We start from the raw sequence: 14,977 nt of genomic DNA, 5'->3' as shown, positions 1-14,977 counted from the left end.
GGGGAAAAAACAATGGATGTCTTCACTTGGAGTTGCTTATAGCTTGGTGTTTGCATCTTCATCTTAGATGCTTGGAACTAAAGGTCCAAATCTTCTCAGGTTGAGAAAGAAGTGAATCTAAGTGTCCTAGGTGCTCAGTGATAGTTTCAGCCATTAGAATAGAATCTTTTCAGTTGGAAGGCACCTACAACAATCATCCAGTCCAACTTCCTGACCACTTGCGGGCTGACCAAAAGTTCAAGCATGTTATTGAGAGCCTTGTCCAACTGCCTCTTAAACACTGACAGGCTTGGGGCATCGACCACCTCTCTAGGAAGCCTGTTCCAGTGTTTGACCACCCTCCCGGTAAAGAAATGCTTCCTAATGTCAAGTCTGAACCTCCTGTGGTGCAGCTTTGTACCATTCCCACGTGTCCTATCCCTGGATACCGGGGAGAAGAGATCTGCACCTCCCTCACCACATCCCCTCCTCAGGAAGCTGTAGAGAGCAATGAGGTCGCCCCTCAGCCTCCTTTTCTCCCAACTAGACAAACGCAAAGTCCTTAGCCACTCCTCGTAGGACATTCCTTCCAGCCCTGTCACCAGCTGTGTTGCCCTCCTCTGGACACATACAAGGACCTTCGCATCCTTCTTCAATTGTGGGGCCCAGAACTGCACACAGTACTCAAGGTGAGGCCGCACCAATGCTGTGTCCAGTGGAACAATCACCTCTTCTGACTGGCTGGTTATGCTGTGTTTGATGCACCCCAGGATGCAGTTTGCCCTCTTGGCTGCCAGGGCACACTGCTGACTCATACTGAGCCTTGTGTCAACCAGCATCCCCAGGTTCTTAACTGTTGTGTTCCTTAGTAAACTCAGGGACATAAAACTTTGTTCAGAACTTCAAAATTTCCCTGGCAAAACTGGGCAACCTGGGGCTTAAGCACCTTTGCACCTTGGCTCAGTTTAGGTACTTACATGCTTCAACTCAGTACTCCTATGAATGAGTAGAAGTTAAATAGAGAAGGTCCATGAAACTCTGAGGTCAAGCAAGCAAGTTGCTAGGGAATTTCAAACATCCAGAAGTGGATTCAGAAAGCCTGTTTTCCTGTACTGCTTGACCCTAGACCTATCCCTGCTGTATAGAAGTTCTACACAAATAAAATTTGAGGACAAGTGGATTTTGCATTTAGTACTCGACATATATTATAAAGTCTACGTATAGAATATTTCTGTGAAGCTAGTTAAGTCATCATTTGCCTAACATCTTGAAACCATAATCAAATCTTAGTGACAGGTTTGAAAGCCCACTAAAAATTTTGATTTTTCTAAGTAGTTACCGCATCGTAAGTTCAGAGTTGAAATAACCACTATTGCAACTGTGACAGGTTAGCATCCTAATATAGCCTCTAATTATTAGTCACCCAAAAGAGAAGTCAACTATTCTTATGCACAAATACTGAGCACCATCACAGTGACAACAGCTGCTAATAGGAGCAATTTTAAGGAACACTCTCTCCATTCTGCAGCTGATACCTCCTCAGCCTTTCTACTAGTACTATGAAAAAGTTCATCTTGCATCCAAGAGCTAAGATGAAGTATATTCACTGCTGACAAAATCTTCAGAGAAGACAACTACACAAAATTATAGCTCTATCTTTTTGCAAAGTACAGCTTTCAATTTGTAAATTAGTTTTAGGGGTTTAATGAGCTTTCATTAATGAAGTTCAAAAAAACCCACACCCGTCCCATGTCAGGGAAACTCTTGACTCCTACCTCGGCCATGCTTACGCAAAGTCACATTTCATTTCAAGTCCCCATTCCAAAAGATGATAGTTACAGACTTTCTCATAAAAACAGTTTGAAGAAAATTGTTAGTTTGTTTTTACAAAGTGTTTTTTCTTCATCTCATTCACTAATGTACTGTAGTATTTCAGCTAAAAGCGTCTCTCCTAAAAATTCAGCCTTAGGCTTACAATCAACACAAATAAAATTTTAATCCAGACAGTTTCGGTTAAGCCACTGAAAAGCAAGTACTGGACAGTTTAGCTACAGATGTTGCTACACTAATCACACAATAAAAGTACCTTATGTCCCACAGCTTGGCAGGGGTGGGGAAGAGGGCACAGAAATAAATTATCAAAAACCTGTGCAATGTAAAAATACATTACAACTTGAGAGATAATGTTTTCATGAATCAAGACAGTAAACTATCACTATTAACAGTAATAGAAATAAATTCCCTTTCCAGACTCACAGATACTTAATTTTTATGTCACTCATCAATACCGCAATATCTGTTTAGATCCTGACTTGTGTTCACAAGTGTAAGTTATGACTTTACTTCAGAAGGCATTGTAGAATAGATCTTTTTCCACTATTTGCTGGATAGATTTAACATATTCTCATTTTTGTCTAGTTAACTGTAAGATACTGAAAGAAACAGAAGTAGGAATTTTTTCAAAATGAGGTGATACAGCCAAATGCACAGCATATCTAGAAGACACAGTTCTTTTTCAAAGGAATTTAGACACAGATATTGTCTGACATTATCCTAATTGCACAAGCAAGTTTCCTTAAAGCAATGCAGAGAGATCTTTGTTGTGCTATTTCAGTAGACAATACAAAACAAATGTGTGCCAAACTTAGTAACTTGCTCATAACACAACATAACAAAGACCATTTTTATTCTTTCCCTTTCCTGTGCAATCTTTCCCCTTTCATTAGGTACAGCATGAAATTCTTAATATACCTTTTGTACTTATGACTGATTAGACTTTACATTTATATCAAATAAATCCTTCAAAAAATTAAGATATGGCTGAATATAAACTCCTGGGCTTGACACATAAATAACTGACCACCATCATGCAAGACTGCAGACTAGATGATCATAATTCCCCTTGCCCTAAAATCTCCCCTTGCTCTAAAATACAAGACTCTCCCAAACTTTGGGGCAATAGGCAAGTACTGTTTCTTCCACAGCAGTATTAACTCAAATACCTTTTGTTCACATTCAAGGCTGTATTTCATAAGTAACCCAGTGGCACATAACACAGACACTTACAGTAAGGATATTTTAATGCCCTCATTTACCTAAAATTATTTTAAGTACACTAGCATTTTTCATATTTCTTTCTTTCTAAATTATTTCAGATATAAAAAGTCCACATGAATAAAACTCAATAATCTTTAGATGAAGTTCTTTGTCTTCCAATCAAAGACCACTTCATCTTTCCCTTCTGAGTTTGTAAAACAGCTAACATAATAAGCTACAATATTGTGGAAATATTCACAAGCAGCAAAAAGAGCTTGCCGTGTATCTTATCTCTTTGGTACCACTGTGTCAACAGAAATATTACATGCAAGCTAGTTACCAAGCTCACAGGTAGTTCTGTTACCTCTGGTACCATAGTGACTTCACATAAAAGTTGCCAAAAGTCCTTAAAAGGCTTTTTCATAAAACAATATTTAAATATTAATTTTAAAGTTTAATTACAAAATACTTTCTTGAAATAATTTTTGTACAATGTGCCCGTTATTACATGTAGATGGAAAATTTCTTGGAATGCTTTGTCTTCTAGTAATTGAATCACCCAGGACAGGAAAAAAAACTAATACCAAAATTCTATTAGATTTAATCTATAACTGAAGATAATTATTATAAAATTAACTGGCTATTCAGAGATTGATGTAATTATGTACAAAAGTTACATTGTACCTAGAAGGTTGAACCTGAATACAAACTAATACTCAGCTTTCACTACAGAACTGATCTTGTCAAATAAGAAAAAAAAGGGGGGGGAGGGGAAGGACAGACCCTAAAAGTTATTGCAATAACATTCAGCTTAGTTTAATGAGAGCATATAAAACATACATAAATATATGTAAAAATATGCAAAGTATTTTCAGGTACTGAAACATTCTCTTTGGGTTTGATAAATCTTCTATGTCAACAACTATATTACATCTGATTTCAAAAGGTATTGGTTCCAACTTGATCCCAAAAATAAAGTAAGATCTTCTAGCAGACAGACAGCATTTTACACTCTGTTCTCATCTGTCCTTTGGGACTCTGTTTGGTGGCCCATAAGAGTACAACATGACATGGGAACTCTAACATCAGTTGAAGTGCAAGGAGTGAGGGGAGAAAGTACAGACTTGTTCCCAAATCTGTGATAAGGTGCTTTGTCCAGGTAGTTTGGCACCTATGCTAATGTTCCCAAATAATCACGTATAGTTCCACAAAAGCTGGAATTCTTTGAAAATGTTTAAGCCTCCAGACAAAGATATCTAGGGTATGTGCATTTGTATCCAAAGCCTAAAGCATGAAATTAAGGCTGCATTCATGCCAAATAAGGAGCAGGGAACCAGGCTGGGTATAACAGCCCAGGACAGAAAGGATGTTAGAAGAGCAGAGCAGTTAAGGTGACTAACTTTGGATAGTATTAATCCATCCAGGCAGAGAACCCAAATGAAATAATATATACTGGTAATTTCTGGGTCTTTAGTTTTTCAAGGGAGCTCCCTGCCAGCTGCAAAGGCTTGGGGATGTTGTATTACCACATACTACATACTCAGAGTTTTGCTGAGCAGGCATAAAGCAGCATCCCTTCCGCAAAAAAGAGAAGGCCACCCTAAATACAGTCTGTGGGTCCAGGCAAGTTCCAAAGAATAATAAGAGCCAAATTAAGATCACTACATTTCACATAAACACACAGCTAAATAATGTAAAAAAATGAATCAGAGCTAAATTTTGAGTTCATTGCATATTCACATGCCCATTCAAGCTGATAAGACAGGAGCACAGGTATACATGGCAACGTTTGCCTCTACAAGAGCCACGACATTAACAGATTGCACTGGATATTTATGTACCCAGCTGATATATAGGCAGACAAAGATGAAGCCAGGGATCACTTACCAGCAAACTGCAACTATTTGAAAGGGAGCAACATAGATGACGGCAGCAAAAACCTAATAGCACCAGGTAATATAGCTAGTTTGATATATCCATCCCAAGTCATCATTTATTATTAGGACAAAATTTCTCTCTACATGGTATAGCACTGGAACAGTTTACCCAAAGAGGAGGTTTTCACAACCAAGACAGGAGATTTCAAGACTTAACTGGAGAAAACAACAAGCTGACCTGACATAATGCTGGCAACAGCCCTGCTCAGAACAGGAGGCTAGACTAGATGACCTCCAGAATTCCCTTCTAATCAACCCTTCTTTGATTCCATAATATACACATTAAAAAAGGCTTTGAATATTCACAGGAGGAACACATCCTACACGACTGAAGTCTAGTATCCACATCATCTGTATGGATAAGCTGTACCAAGAAAATGAGGAATTAAAAGACTTGAGAGAAAATACAGAGGCCACCACATACTTGAAGGAAGACAAATCAGGCTCTCTACAGAAGCACAGAAGCGCTTGAAAGATTGTCTCCTCTTCCAGAACAAGATCAGAGACTTAATTAACCATAAATATCTCTTTCACGTTTTAAAAAGTCTCCCCTGAGAGAGACCATGCGGTCTCCTCAGTCTACTCCAATGCCTCATAATCCAATTAAAATGTGAGAAAATTTTCCTTGATGTCCAGCCTAAGTCTTCCTGAGTGCAATCTATTCTATTCTTTCTTGTCTCATCCATATAACTCTTGCCCTATCTTGTCTCACGTTATTTTATTCAAAATTAAAAACACATTCCCTGTCTATTTCATTCTTCTTTCAATGGCCATATTGTCTAAATATCCCATTATTTTTTGCTGCATTTCTCTCAGCTCCTTCACTTGGACTACATCTGGACACAGGAATCTAGCTAAGACTCGCTACACCACGCGCAACAGAAAACAGCTTTATCTGTCTCACACACTCAACTCCTTAAATTGTCAACTCAGATAAGCATAGAAGGAGATGGTCCCTCCACTAAGACTTAACCAGTTCATATTGACAGCAGGCTCCAAATTCTATATCAAGTGTTTTACTTGGTCAAGCTTGTCTTTTTAAGGCTAAGTTTTACAGAGCCTCTGATCTAATCCACACAAACCAGCTGATCAAATTTGTCCCTCAATTACTCTTAAGTTTAATACAACTGGAATGATGAAAACTGGAGTCATAAAACAATATAGAGAACACAAATCTGTGTTTAGTATGCATAATTAAAAAGACATCCTACTTTATTTCATGACATTTTGAATTGGTTACTATATGCAATTAGTAAATATGACTGGAAAAGCAATTTAGTTAATCTTCATACTGTAAAACAATGGTTACTGAAAGAAACAAGTCCACAAAAACGCCTTTCTCTTCACACCACAAAACTTACAGAATGTGCAACAAATTACCATTCATTACTAAACAAATGGCATGGAATTAATGCAAGAATAACTAAATGCAGAGAAAAAAAAGGACTTGCATAAGAAGAAAAACAGTGAGTACTAAATAAACATTTATCTGTGCAGACCAATCTAAATTATTCCGTCAACCTCTTTTAAATCAAAGACACAGACTGTAACTACTGTAAACATAACATACCTGTTCAAGTACATCCAACTTTAATTCAAGTTTACTAAGTACAACATCTCCTCCCCAGAGTGACAACTGTAGATCTGAAGGCTTCAAGTTCTTTATGTAGCGATTCACATAACTCATCAAAATAGGAGTTACATAGGACTCCAGCATTCTGGAAGATTTCTGTATTACAGGTCAAGCACTAGGAAAAAAAGACAAGGCCATGCGAAATTATTTATAGATCTGTCAGCCTAATTTTCAATAGAGCAATAGTCACATTGTTCGGATGTATGAAAAATTATATTTCAAATTCTGCTTTCTAAACATATAAATCTATATGTAGTAATACATATACTTACATATGAAGATGAAATGTATACCGAGATGAAAGCACACCTATTTGCATTTACGAATTTCCAGGTTATATACATATATATCTGTATTGGAACTAATAACTGGCTTGCTCACTATCAAAAGAAAAACTAAGCCAAACAAACCAAAAAACAGAGAAGAAGGAGGTCAAGCAGTCTACCGCACTTTCATATAAAATTTAATGACAGAAACCCTGTCACTTTTAGCTGATGAAAGTCCACACTAAAACATCAACTTAGATCACCGACCCGGCACCTCGAGTACCGGGTACATGGCAAAAAATGCCAGCTTCATGCCACCCTTAACTCTAAGCAAACCAATATCCTTCATAACCCAAGCTGAAGTTACATTAACGCTTGCCACCACTCCCCTCCCACCCTTTCCAGCACCCCCGCCCTCCCTGCCGTCCTGAAGAGACCCTTCCCCGCCCCCATCACCGCCGCAACCTTTACCGGGCACCCCCACGAAGCCGGCAGCCCCCCGCCCCTACCTTCGGGCCACCCCTCGCACCTCCCTCCCCCAGCCCCATGCCCTCTCAGGACCCCGTTACCTGTCCCTCCAAACACCTCCGAGGCTCCGTGCCCCCCTCCCCGCCGCCGCCCTCACCGGGCCGGCCGGGCCGCGGGAGCCCCACGCAGGCAGCTCCTGCCGCTCCGGCTCCGCCGCACGGGCACTTCCGGGTTCCCCGGCGGGTGTGCTCCCTGCCAGCCTCCGCCGCCGCCGTCCCGCGCCCCTCTGGGCTTGCGCCTCAGCCGGAAGGATTTGGCGGCAGCACCGAGGCGGAGCCGGAAGCCGGCCTTGAGGCCGGCGGAGGTCACGCGCTCTGCGAGGAGCCGACGGGCGGGACGGGGCGGCCGGGCGTTGCGCCCGGGAGGGGGCGGGGTTTGCTGCGGGCGGGGCGGGGCGGTGGCGGCTGTGAGGGAGGTGGGAGGGGGCGGGAGGGGGCGGTGGTGGGGTGGGGCGGGTCCCTGTGTGCGGGAAAGGGAGAGGCGGCGGGGCGCGCCGGGCTCGGGGCCCGCGTCTGCCGTTTCCTCACACGGCGCAGCAGGTCCTGCCTCCACATAGGTGTCAGTTCCTGACGCAGAGGAGCCCGAGGGGGGCGGGTTTCAACCCGTAGCACCATGAATCCCTGAGATGTGTTACCGTTGGCTGTGTGGCTCCAGCCAACTCCAGCTCCAAATTCCGATTCACGTTCTTAACGTTGATGAGTGACCATTTGGGGCAAATCTTGGTGATGGCTAATGTGCTAGGTGTTCCCACCGTGTTTAATAAAGGTGGACGTTTTCTGGTTTGGTTTTAAATGAAGTTCTGCTTAGGATCTGAATTTTACCTTTTCTGATGTGAGAAGAAAGTTACTCAGAAATACCTTCGATTTTCTGTGTGCCCAGAGCTCTCCTCAATATGTTGGTCATAGAGAAAAGCCCTTCCCAACAGCCCTGAGTCCCTTCGGGGTTGCTCCGGGCAGCAAGCAAATGCCCTGGAAAGGCGCGAGTTAATGGACTCCTCGTAGGTTCGCCTGTGGATGATCTGGAAAAGAGCATGGGCCCATTTGTTTCAGGGTGAAGTGCAGTAGGCAGTGCCTGTGGGCATGGCTTTGATGTAGATAATGAATATCCTTTTACAAAGGCCTCTGATTTGAGTTTTAAAGAAAAGCCTGAGACATGCCTGTTGAGTTATATATTGCTCCTGGAAATTTGAAATCCTGTGTGTTTAATCTGCATGGTGTAGTTACATGGCTGAAAACAGAAAAGAAAGCAATGTATGGCACGTGGGGTTGGTTTGTGTGAAGCAGGGCCCAAACGGCGAGCGCTCGGGTAGGAGCCTACCCCCCACAGCAGTACGTATGTTGAAATCTGGCTGAGCTAATCAAGGTCTGAAGGCTCCAGCTCCTGATGGGTTAGCTGTCTATTCTGCCTCTGGTATACACATGCTGAGTTAATCATGAATCTACCTTCGTTTTACATACACCATTGCTTCATTTGCTGTGCCATCTTCACTCATGAATCACAGGCCATAAGCCAGCATTCACCTCACAAAGAGTTGAAGCAGCTCGGACTGCTTTTCCTCTTACGATGGTCACCACTCCCCCAGCTCATACTCTGGCGTATGTTTGACCATTCTTCAGCAGCTGTAGCATGTTAACCTGTGGCTAAGAGGTGGTAGCAGGTAGGTGAGGGACAGAAATATTTTAACAGCATCAGTGGTCTTTTTAATTAAGGATATGCTCCTGACTTACGATTTCTCTAGCACTAATGTTCTTGAAGAGTTCCTTTACACAACTGCTACCCATTTCTGTCCCTCTGCTAGAGTTGTGGGAATGGTGAATTTTACTGGTAAAACTTTTTGGAACTCTGCACGGCAAGCCAGCTGAGTGAAATAATCTATGTTAATGGAAGCAACCTCGTTTGTAGCACAGCCTCCCTATAGAGTTGCATTGACACAACAGAGGGATGTGCCAACAGATAAGTGTAACGTTGAAGCACACCCTAAGCATGCATCAAAAGCCCTCATTTCAACAGAAAAACATTCCTCTGTTTCTTTGTCCATTATGTGATTACTTTTGAATGACACATCCAATCAACACTGGAATGTTTTCTGAAAGTTTGGAATTGAAGAACAACGCCCTATTTTGGTGAAAATCAGTAAACTAGAAGAGTAGGGGAGACACGTAGTGCTCCTGGCAGCTGCTTGGCAGACCTAGCAGCTCAGAACAACTCTGTAATTTTCCTGGCAGTTATTAGCATTTCATTATAACTACCTCCATCTCAGTTCCAGTTCAAGTATGTTGACGCCCTGAATAATTTATTTCCTACAGAAGAAAAAAAAAGAAATACAAAAAAATGGGAGGAAGGGATCATACGGGAATCAGTCTTTGACAGAAAGGAAATGGGTGGCATGAAACCAAAGTAGCTGGAGAGGGTTACAAGAGGTCCCTGACATACAAAGGGATGAGAGCCAAGTATACAGGGAATTTGCAGGTAACAGGCAGGTGGTGTACAGTGATGAACTTGGGCACACTAAAGCAACAAGGACATGTCTCCTGAAAATGTCAGCTGCCTGAGCTAGTCCAATTTATTCAGTATTTCAGCAATTCCGTGAAACATGCGGTATAGGTATAACCAAAAAGTGCAGATCTAGTGGTGCGCACATCTTGTTCATTCATATAACTTGAGCAGTTCTGAATCCCTTAAATGCTAACAAAAGTAGATAACAGTTTAACCTGCAGACTGGGAAAGTGTACACAAGATTGTGTAACATTTTGCCGGAAGTGAAAAGAAGACAGGACTTCAAGGAAAACCTCAGGAAATGTATCTACCTGCGGAGGACTGTGTCTTGATAAAAGAGACTGTTGGTGTGTTTCTAGCTTCAGTGTTGTTGCTGCTATGGGTGATTTGCCATTTTCTGCAACAGAATTAGGATCAATGAAGTGCAAAATGGAGGAGAAAAATAGAATTCTTAAAAATGAGGAAAGTCAAGAAAAGGTAGAGGATGATTAAGGGACTATCCCACTACCTGAGGCTGCAGTCAAGGGGAAAAAAAAGGAAATTAGACATTTAAATAGATTTTTAAATGTTTGGCCCAGGGTGTTTGCAGGACAGGAGAGAACCTGAGGTTACTGACAAGGAGGGTTGAGAGACAACCCATGAGAGACTCCTTTATTCACTGCAAAAAGGTTTTCGATCCTCTAACCTTCTCCTTCACTAACACTGGATACTTTAACCAGGTTAATGTACTGGGCAAACTGCTGTCCATGTCTGTCCTGCTCTGATTCTGCCTGTCCTGCTCTGATGCCTCTGAGTAAAGCTGCATGGATGTGGGCAGTTGGTCCCAGGAGCCTTCAGTCTATCCATGTGGGAGAAGACTTTGCTATTTTGTGATTCTTTATAGCCTACAGAGATGCTCCATAGACAACATGAGACTGACAGCACGGAAGAGTTGGTAATCATAAATAATCCATACTAATAGAGATATTTTAGAAACACCTGTGAAGGAAATAAAAACGACTTGGGCTTCTTCCTCCTCCACTGTTCTAGGTGCTAAAACTTGGACTAGTTCATTTGTAACATTTCTTCGTTCTTTTTTTTTGGTTTTACCACAAATTATTATTTGTAGTAAATTATATTGTATATTATATAGTATATATGTATACATTTTATGAGATTCAACAAGGCCAAGTGCTGGGTCCTGCACTTGGGTCACAGCAACCCCATGCAGCGTTACAGGCTTGGGGAAGAGTGGCTGGAAAGCTGCCCAGCAGAGAAGAACCTGGGGGTGCTGGTTGACAGCCAGCTGAATAGGAGCCAGCAGTGTGCCCAGGTGGCCAAGAAGGCCAACGGCATCCTGGCCTGTATCAGACATAGTGTGGCCAGCAGGAACAGGGAGGTGATTGTTCCCCTGTACTGGGCACTGGTGAGGCCGCACCTGGAGTACTGTGTTCAGTTTTGGGCCCCTCACTACAGGAAAGACATTGAGGTGCTGGAGCGTGTCTAGGGAAGGGCAATGAAGCTGGTGAGGGGCCTGGAGCACAAGTCTTATGAGGAGCAGCTGAGGGATCTGGGGTTGTTTAGTCTGGAGAAAAGGAGGCTGAGGGGAGACCTTATCGCTCTCTACAGCTACCTGAAAGGGGGTTGTAGTGAAGTGGGTACTGGTCTCTTCTATCAAGTAACTAGTGATAGGATGAGAGGAAATGGCCTCAAGTTGCACCAGGAGAGGTTTAGATTGGATATTAGGAAAAATTTCTTTACTGCATTACGGAGGCGCACACAATCAAATCCGTACTGAAAGGGTTGTCATGCATTGGAACAGGCTGCCCAGGGAAGTGGTGGTGTCACCATCCCTGGAGGTATTCAAAAAAAGCGTAGACAAGGCACTTCAGGACATGGTTTAGTGGGCATGGTAGTGTTGGGTTGATGGTTGGACTCGATGATCTTAAAGGTCTTTTCCAACCTAAACGATTCTATGATTCTGTGATATATAAATGTGTATATATTAAAACATATAAAAATATGTTATAAATATATTAAGAATTGCCCTTTCTGTTTTACTGGGAATTTCCTGAGCTTATGACTAAACTGACTAAAATTATGTATCTTCTAATATTTTTCAGACATTTAAAAACTACATCAATAAAAGCAAGCAATATAAATCAATCTGTTTCACCATTCAAATTAAATAGCTTATTAGTGATGTCATGTTACCTAATTACTAAATCATATGTAACCATCGAAAACTGGGAAACAAAAATTGCCATGCCACTTTTATTACTATGGGGTTATTTTCAAGTTCACCAAAATGCACACAGATTTGAAATTTGGAAAAAATAAAACCAAATTAAAAAAAAAAGCACATGGGCTTTCATTGTAATCTGAATGTTAGATATATTCTAGATTTAAAGGTGCAAATGATTGTCTATTTTAAGTCTTATTTGTTCTTCTATTCCCTAAATTTTGCCTGAAAATCATACTGAAAAAACTTTCAGCTGTAGGCTTGACGTAGTCATTTTTTTTCAAGTCTTAAGGAAAATAGACTGAATTGTGTACCTTTAAAATGGAAAATCAGTGTTCAAAATAAAATTAAAATAAATTGAGAATTTGTAACTATGGTTATAAGCAAGAGTCTGTTCAAACAGTTAAGGTCACACTAAGTAAAACTGAAAGGTATTAATTTAGTGAACAAAGGTCATGAAGTTCCGGAAGCAAGTAGATTTTGATATATAATCCCAGCTCATTGCTGCCTCATCTGGCTTTTTAGGAAATCGCTTTTCCCAACACTTTCTAAATCTCTGGTAAATTTAAATCCCTGTGGCAGCCTGGGGACAAAATGCTCACGACACTGGGGAGTGAGGGACGTTTATGCGTATTCAGGCGCTAACCTGGCTCAGGGGCTTTACCAGCTTCCCCAAGTGTTTCCTCTGTCAGTGAGTGTTCCCTTTGACTTAATGGGGCAAAAGTCTGACAAACCCCCTCTTCAGAAGGGTGTGCAATGTACTAACAACCAACTTAACATGAGTGAGCAGGGTTAGGTTGGAAAGGGTCTGGTCCAGAGAGTGATGGTGCACTCAAATGTAAGGATTTAACTACAGTAACTGGTGTTTTAAAATGTAGACTGCATGCATAAATTCTTTTTACATATGTTCAGATTGCTTTGGGGATTATTAGACCTCCGATACAGAGGCTATATTGTGTCTCCAGAATACCTGTGGTACTGAACTTTTATTCACACACCAGAATGAATGAAAGATAAGATAGGAAACCTGAATGGAACAGAGTGGGAATGTATAAGCAATGCAGTTTAGGTCTTCTAGGAGTATAATTTCCAGGTAAATCATAAGAGGCATGCATGCCCATCTAAACCAGGAAAGTTAAAACTTGAAAATGTTTTCCAAGTTTTTGTTGAATTGGTAACAAAGGAAAATAATTACCTGTCTTGCAGTAGTGAAATTTTAGGATATATAAAGATATTTGACCTGTTCCAATATGCTTCAAGGTTTTATGTATCCTTTGGGTATAAAGAGCTATCTTCAACTTCTACACCTAATTATGGAATACATCAAAAAAAGTCAGCCAAGAAGATATTATTTCTGGTTCCAGTACATGAAATGTATGTTTGACAATTTTAAAATGTATATGTAAAGAAACATGTAATTTATTACTGCCTCTAGGCATGAGGAGATTTATGCACTAAGAGTTTCACACGGGTTTTTGCTTGACTGTTGTTGCTGTACTGTTCATGCAAAACACATGTATTTCTAGTGACAGCTTCTAGCATACATTGTTTTAAAATAGTCCTGCTTTTCAAGAGTTAAATGACCGCTTTTCTCTGATATTTATATATTTATATTTTTTAAAAAACCAAATATATAATATTTATATATTTATACTTATACATAATTTTCAATAAATATGAAATACGTAAGTATACTATAAATATATTTCAAATAAATATTTCTAAATATCACTCTGCTATTGTAATTCTTCCTGATTTTAAAAATATTATGTTATCAAAAGATAAAAAGTAACTGACAGCTGCTTTCTGTGTTGTTGGTTGGTTCTTTAGAGGATGATGATAGAAATGGCAAAGCTCGGGAGTGTTTTTGCTTGAGTTATGCTAAAGTCCAGTTCCCTTCATTACTTAGTGGCAAAATGAGTTTCTCAGTGAAGCTATAACACCCCGTGATGCCCTTTCTTTGGTTTGTCCTGCAGCTGGAGCCAGGAGCATTTCTGCAGGAGCTGAAGTCTGTTCTAAAGTTTCTTCTTAATGTAAATGAAAATGTCCTTAGATTTGATTTGCATATTGTAGAGCTGATATTAATGAATATCAGACATGTTGAACAGCTGCAAGAACTGCAAAACCAAGAAAATGTGTGTCAGCTCCAAAAAGCCACCCTTGGAACCTGATTGGCAGCCACAGCTCGGTGTGAATAAAATCTTTATTATTTCGGCACTGATCTCCTGGGTTTCTTGGACTTTATAGATAAGTAACATGGGTCCGAACACTGAAATCAGTCTGTATAAATTGAAATCAGACTGTGAAAGAGACAAAGGACTAAAGAGAGAACATGTAAAGCATATAATTGAGATACTTGGATCTTTTATGTGAGGGAGGCTTTTTTTCATTTCCAGAACTGTTGGCAATTTTTTAGCTCTTTGTCCTAGCATATAACTTACGGGCCTTAAGTAGCTTATTTTTTTCTCTCAAAAAATTTACAGATGTTAGCATTAAATGATTTTCTGATGTATTTTGTCATGAAATTAAGTAGCTGTTTCACACCTCTCCAAAAGGCTATAAAAGCTCTGCAAGGATCCCACTTCTCATGGAATGACTGCTCAGGATTCCCTCTGTCCCTGAAAAACAAGATGTAGAGTCTGGGAAAAATGTCTGCATACAGCAGGAGGTTTGCAGGAAGTGGCAGCCTGAAAAGATGGGCAATGACCATCCCCTGAGGCCAGAAAGGAGACTGCACCAGCGATGGAAGGCAGAAGCCTAGCGATTTGATTGAATTTTAAACTGAGGAGAAGACAGAGCAGGTGAATACAACACAGAGGATGTAGAAGAGACCTGGAAAAAGTGATTAGGAGATAAAGTACACCATCTATTCATCAGGTTG

The 14,977-nt window shown here is 40.8% G+C and overlaps 1 protein-coding gene across 6 annotated transcripts in view; it reads right to left on the bottom strand.

Moving 5' to 3' along the window:
- Positions 1–7,593, bottom strand: part of VPS13B (vacuolar protein sorting 13 homolog B) — a 486,767-nt gene extending 479,174 nt beyond the window's left edge. For 4 of the 6 annotated variants that reach the window (XM_052788598.1, XM_052788602.1, XM_052788603.1 and 1 more), the window contains exons 1-2: positions 7,421–7,577; positions 6,523–6,700 (exon numbers count right to left, since the gene is read on the bottom strand). In XM_052788598.1, the coding sequence (XP_052644558.1) occupies positions 6,523–6,669 (147 nt within the window). In that variant the 5' untranslated portion in view covers positions 6,670–6,700; positions 7,421–7,577. Of the gene's footprint in view, positions 1–6,522; positions 6,701–7,420 lie in introns of all 6 variants that reach the window. The other 2 variants (XM_052788600.1, XM_052788599.1) reach the window with 2 other exon arrangements.
- Between the last annotated feature and the right edge of the window lie 7,384 nt (positions 7,594–14,977).

This window comes from Harpia harpyja, chromosome 5, assembly GCF_026419915.1.
Source record: "Harpia harpyja isolate bHarHar1 chromosome 5, bHarHar1 primary haplotype, whole genome shotgun sequence".
In the NCBI taxonomy this organism is placed as follows: domain Eukaryota; kingdom Metazoa; phylum Chordata; class Aves; order Accipitriformes; family Accipitridae; genus Harpia; species Harpia harpyja.
The sequence above is the reverse complement of the archived record's forward strand: the minus strand, read 5'-3'. Positions and strand labels throughout refer to the sequence as shown.